This window comes from Sprattus sprattus (genome assembly GCF_963457725.1).
Source record: "Sprattus sprattus genome assembly, chromosome: 5".
NCBI lineage: Eukaryota > Metazoa > Chordata > Actinopteri > Clupeiformes > Clupeidae > Sprattus > Sprattus sprattus.
This window is the reverse complement of record NC_137924.1, coordinates 12,159,424-12,165,992: the sequence shown is the minus strand read 5'-3', so window position 1 is coordinate 12,165,992 and position 6,569 is coordinate 12,159,424. Positions and strand designations below refer to the sequence as shown.

Sequence of the window (6,569 nt, the reverse complement as noted above, 5' to 3'; positions counted from 1 at the left end):
GGCTGCTGGAAACCGATGCCGTTGCCACACTACATGGCATACATGTTCCGACCCCACATCCCGTATTGACGACTATAAGCTAAATGTGGAGAGGAAATGCCTCGCCCAGATCGAGGTGTGAAAAGAGCCCAGTCTGACAACCCAGAACACTGTCAGTTCACCGTTTTTAGTGTCACTGGATTGAACATGTCTGCTATATGTTAGTCTGTTTGCAAGGCCCTTCTCGTGTGTGTGATTTCCCACATACAGAGGTCGGTGAATAATGTGAGCGAAGCTCCATACCTCATACACACCTCAAGACACATTTGCTATCTATTTTGTATCAGTCGGATGGTGAGACAATGCTTTGTTCAGTTTAATGTTAGCTGATCTTTTAGCAATTCCTACCTAGTGGGGTCACGAGGTATTCTTTCTGAAAGGGGGGGGGGGGGGGGGGGCGATATTGATAGAGTTTGTGGACAACTTTAACATATGATACATTTTTACTTGTTTTACGCCTTACTCATAAAAGTATCGTTGTTGTTGTTTTTTTTCCAAAATGTTCCAAATGTTTCCAAAATGTACTGGCTGCAGACTTTATTTTTAATCTACTCATAGGCCTAGAGTGTAATGTTGCCTTACATTCAACAAGGGGATATTAACTGAAATGTTTAATGTAAACTCTCTCGTTCTCTCACTTTATCTCGTTCTCTCTCTCTCTCTCTCACACACACACACACACACACACACAAACACAGGCCAACACCTCGTCGGTATAGAATAGCGGCCTTTGGGTGTTTTATTATAGGCTATAGAGCAAAATAATATAATACATTTAATCTCTCAGCTACAAAACTGTGAATCCTGTCTTCTCTGTGGCCTATTCGCTTGGGGACACCAAGTCACAGTGTTCACAAAACTGAAAGCTACAGAAAAGTCATGTTCAATTTTCCATTTCCCTATTGTGCCCAATGCTGACAATATTTTCAACGCATGTGAGTAATAACAAATTGCCCAGCTGTGATGTATTGAAGTGACATAGTGTATCAAAATACATGAAACAGGGGCACAGAGGAAGTAGATTATTCCAAGGGAAAGCGGTGTAGACCTGGTTTAGGGTGTAGTCTTACAGAGAACAATATCCAAACCAAGTTCAGGTTTTCAGGTTCAGATTGTTTTATGTATTGCAAACATGTTTTAATATTTAGCACATGCCATATCATCTTCCTTAGATGGTATAGTTTACCTGATTGAACCCAGACCGCCTTCTTAATCGAATGCCGACAGACCTGTGAAGTAGCAACTGATCGACTGGACTGATAATATTATTTCGATTGATGAATATATTCTTCACTGTCTTCAGGACAGATTTTGCCATTAAATGTAAAAGTCGCTGCCTTCTCACGCTGAATTTGGAATGTGCAACTAATTTCGGAAGGTAATTGGCTATTTACAAAATATATGTAAAGAAATTATTATTTGTTAAAATTATACACTTCCTTAACATACTCAAAAAATACATGTAGCATGATTTTAACCCAAAAGGAAACAAAACAAACAAACTACCATCTGTAGAATTATGCAGTTCGTTGGTAGATTTGCGCCAGCTTGGCAGAGGTCTTCTATTCAATATAGAGTCACATTGCCCTCTAGTGGAAAAGATTCCCTGAACATTAATAAATTACTCCTACATTCCTCTCAAGAACAGGAGTTAAGACAGACCTCGTTTTCAGGACTATTCTAGTCTTTTGAGTCTGTAAGGCACAATACAGAGGCCAATTACTCTAGACAGGGAATAGGGTATGCTCAGGCTAACTCTCCAGCGTAATGCTCATAAGGTGGTACATCCAAATAATAAATAATTTACATATTATGTATTTATGAAGTACAACAAATTCTCTTTTCCATTGCATGAATTTTGCATTTTGATAGTAGCCTATAATTGTCAATTGACGGGCAACTAAAAGGCATTTTGAAGGACAGTCAATGTGAAGTTGTGCCTCTCGCCAAAGGAAATGCTGTTGGTGAATAAACGTGACTTTCTCTGTATTGGTGGCGATTTCTTTTTCAGTCTCAATGACAGACAATTTATCGACCAGACACCCTGTAGCAAACGTGTCTGCATTTTTGTTTGTCAGTAACAGACACAAACACCCAAGTAAGACGGTTTCAAAGAAGTGCAATTACAGCCCTGGCTCATAAACTCATTTAGACCAGACGTCTAGCCATCTCTATGACTTTATTGGACCACGTTTCTTCCTGTTTTAAAGCAATTATAGGTACAGGTTTGACAATAAATTGGGTGGGGGGATGACGACTATGCAACACCTTTCCCAATCACAAACACTTTATTACCGATACCCATCAACAGTGTAACCTCGTCCCACATCCTTCGTTTCCTAAGCCTATTCCCAATTTAGATAACACTCTTTTAAAGCAGCTCTAGCATTAATAATACACCATTATTGGCCAACTAAGTCTACAACAACGACAAAAACCATGATCAAAATAACCAGATTAAAAACATACTGTCGTAAGAAAACAACATTGTGTTAATTAAAAAAATAAAAATGACGACTGCTTCAAATGCTCGCTCTAGCCTGGAAAGGGACCAGTTTTATTTTGGTAGTTAATTCTATGTGGCCGCTTCTAGAATTGATTGTGCATTTGCAAACAAAATTCTACCAGCATTTAGGCTAGGAGTGATATTGGGATATCAGGATTCCTTACAGAATGTATTGATGAGCCTATACAGAATTTTTGAAAGGATAGGCCTGTAGTTTTCATTGGTCGTGCGAATTGGTATGTGGTGTTATTTACAGAAGCACTGAGTGATAAATACATTTACAAAATCTTACGAAGGTCCAATTCGACAGACTATTTTTAAAGAAACTCTTTATTGGCTCAATCTACACAGCATGCTACTGTGGTTTTAATTTAGCCTATATCCAACATAGGGTTGCCACATGCGTCTTAACATTGCGCTGTCAGAATAGTCTATATAACTCTAAATTTACATTTTACCGCATTTAAAAGCCAACAATGCCGGAAAAGTATTCAAAATGAACTAGCATGGAACACATTGTCAGCCGTCAGGCTCCAGGGAAAACATCCTTGTTCAGTTATACAGAATACGAATCCATATTGGTTTCCAATATGAAACTATTTGGGTTGTTAACGTAGCATGCAGAGCAAAGTTGCACGTCAAGTCAAGCCCATTTAGCTTTTAAGAATGGCAGAACAAAGAACTTAAACAACATGTCCCTAACAGCGTTTTATTCTAAACACAAAAAGTGATAACACATACATAAAAGAAGGACGAAACATTTTTTTCCGGCCGCCTGGGATTTGTCAGTGTTGATCTTTGCTGCCCCTTTCTCTGTTCATCTTTTTCATTTTCATTCTTCTGTTCTGGAACCAAATTTTGACCTGCCTTTCAGTTAAATTGAGAATTCGAGCCACTTCATAGCGGCGATCTCGTGTCAAATACATATTATATAGGAATTCCTTCTCCAGTTCTAGAGTCTGATATTTTGTGTAAGGACATCGTTTTTTCCTTGTTGAACGTGCGTGAATCCAGTTAGCTGCTGGGTTACCTATAAGGGAGAGATATAGAGAGAAATGGATGAATGTTGGCTAAATGAAATCAACGACTTCAATACTCCTGTTTTTAAGCTGCACCATAGCCTACTGGATCAACAAAAGATAGCGATCACTCCTGTTTACAAAGCAATCATGCTATATTATGTTCATGCGCGGTTGCTTCGAAGAGTTTATACAGTTAGCCTATTATCAGTTTCATAGTAAATACCAATTTAGTGCCGTGGACACTTTCTCAGCCCATGGAAAGAGCCCAGACACTTTTATAGGTTAGTAAAACTCCAGTTTTACACACCCTGCTCGTACAGTTCTGAGGGCTGTAAATCAGGGGGCAATTTCTTTCACTTACTTGGGTCAAGTTGTTGTTGCTTCTCCTCTTTGGGCTCGCTAGGACTGGAAACATCACTGCCAGAGGGATCTTTGGTGGCTTTATCCGCGCCTTCTGACACTGTTCCACATGTGAATTCGGGGGCGCCCGGGCTCTCGGCTTCAAACGTGGATGGCTCGGTCCTTTTCGATGGCACATTTTCAGGCTTAGCGCTGTACGGCCGACTGTTCGCATGGAAACCGGAAAAAGAGACATGACTTGAGATTGGGTCTATCCAGGAGCGCACATATCTGTTGTCTGTTCCTGCGATGTGGGACTGGTGAACGTAAGGGTGGTATATCCCAGACACTGCAGCGGTAGACTGGGGGTGAACCGAGGACCAGGACGTGGAGAACACGGCTGACTTGGGTGCAAAGCTGCAGGAGGAAAATTCAGCATTTTCTCCCCCGACACCTGATGGCCTGGAGGCGCTAGTGTGGGAGTTCTGGACATATCGCGCTCCGTAAACATCCTCAGATTCATGTCCCATAATAGAGTCCACGTAATAGTTACTAAGAGCTGTACTCGACGACATATTTGGATCCCTTCGCAGTCATATAAAAGGTTACACTGTTACGGAAACCTTCCCTCTGAACAATCATAGTATTTTTGCTGGCTTCATCTTCAGCGATTGGTTACATGAATCACGTGATCATATTTACCAATACAGTGAGTAAATCAATCCGCTGATCTGCAGATCAGTTCGATTTCGTAGTTTTAGTAAACATATGACGAGTGCTTAAATTATACGAGAAGTTAAACTTGAATCTTCAAGCTCTTTGGTGAAATTTGATGTTTGAAATGCGTTAGTGCTTTTAGACGGTGACGGACTATTTTTTAACATAGATTAATACACCCATTTATTACAAAGCCAACGCTCATCGTTGATGTCTCTGCAAATAATTTCAGCTGAGTGTAAAATCTTACAAGATATCGTCATGAGGTATGTCATATACTCGACCCTTGTAAAGTATTTTATAGACTACTGACTTGTAAGTCCTCGTAAAATAAATGTAATAACATGCTGTAAAATAACGAAGCCACGTTTCAGAGCCGAATCTTATAGGCTACTTTATATTCTTCGAGAAATCTTTCGATGAAAAGGAGCTTTCATTTGTGAACATGATATTGTAAGTTTGACACAGGATGTAATATTTGTGTACTGATTGTATTTATTAAGAAGCAGGTCATAATGTTTTTATGTCCATCAATAAAACTTTTATGAGGTGCATTTGATTATACATTAATGTGTCCTTAATAAAACGGACTCTTGGCGTTAAAAAAAAGCGAATATGTGTGCCTGTGGGTAGATCTGACACTACAAAAAAACTTTTTTTCCTGTCTTTTGCCCTGGCTAGCTATACGGTGGGCTTCTCTTTGGCCTCCAAGGCCTACTTTTTGCTCATAGTCGATGTTTAAGGTGGATATATCTATATTGTTGATGGACGATACAACTCCAATTTCACATTTTGTGTCATTCTCTATTCCGCTAGACGTCAGTATCAAACGCCACAGAGCGATTTATGCGAGATTTAATTCGTCGAAATAGCTACTATTTTTTCTTAATCATGTTTTTTTTTCAAGGAAAACGAAAAGAAAGAAAGAAAAACAGAAAGAATGAGAAATAAACATATGTAAGAAAAGTATGAACTGGGCTACATTTGAGTGTTCCTGAATTATTGTTCTCTTCAAACACGCCTTGTACGTCTTTCAACCAACTTCAAATTCATTACAAATTGGCCTAGCACTTGTCTGTGTGTGTGTGTGTGTGCGCGCGCGCTTCCCAGAGAGGAAGACAGAATGTTGTGTCTGCGCCCGCTATGCACACCAGGTCAATGGATGTAGGATTGAAAAAGAGTGGAAGAAATGTGAATCTGAGCAATTGCGACAAATTGTGTGTTTTTGTCCGACCTTTATAGGTTGTTCATACAGTATACTACACTCAAAGCATTGGTGGCTGTCTGTCTACCTCGACATATCATGTCCATTATATGAGCATTTTCTAACCATATATAGAATTGTTCGGACACAGACTACTACTAGTGCATTTCTAACTAATGCGGCATAATTAACAATACTGTCATGCAGCGACTACTTTCTGCATTTCTAAGAATCAGGAATGTTAAAGTATTTAAATATGAACATATTGAGAGAAAGAAATTATACATATGTTTATAAAATGTTCTTGTGGCCTGATCGTAGGCCTGAGCTAGCCATGAACCTCGAAACATCGAAGGCTAGGGCCTACTTCTTACAATCAGACACAAATATGTTAAATACATCTGCCGAACGCTTGAATGTTACAATTTCTCTACATATCCAAAATCAAGTATTTTGATACCATTTCAAAGACGAACAACCTTAACGGTCTCCATATTTGTAGCCCAGGAAGAATTAAAAGAGAGCCCATTTTCTTAATAATGAACTTCAATATGGGCTACGGTGTTTATTGTTCATCCCTGTGTGTCATCACTGCGTTAAATCCTAGAGAGTATCTGTTTTCGAGAATTGATTACAGTAAATATATTATGGGTCTGGGCCTCATTGCGGTTATAGTGATTGCACATTTACTGGTATAGTGCGGATAAGAACTGTAACGTATTTGACACTACAACAAATGATA

The 6,569-nt window shown here is 39.3% G+C and overlaps 1 protein-coding gene across 1 annotated transcript; it reads right to left on the bottom strand.

The window, feature by feature from the left end:
- Positions 1-3,240: 3,240 nt before the first annotated feature.
- Positions 3,241-4,533, bottom strand: hoxd9a (homeobox D9a). The gene is made up of 2 exons (XM_080838475.1): positions 3,929-4,533; positions 3,241-3,575 (listed from the first exon to the last, which is right to left on the bottom strand). Exons 1-2 carry the CDS (start codon positions 4,479-4,481, stop codon positions 3,331-3,333), a joined length of 798 nt encoding a protein of 265 aa, XP_080694601.1. The 5' UTR covers positions 4,482-4,533; the 3' UTR covers positions 3,241-3,330.
- Positions 4,534-6,569: the final 2,036 nt, after the last annotated feature.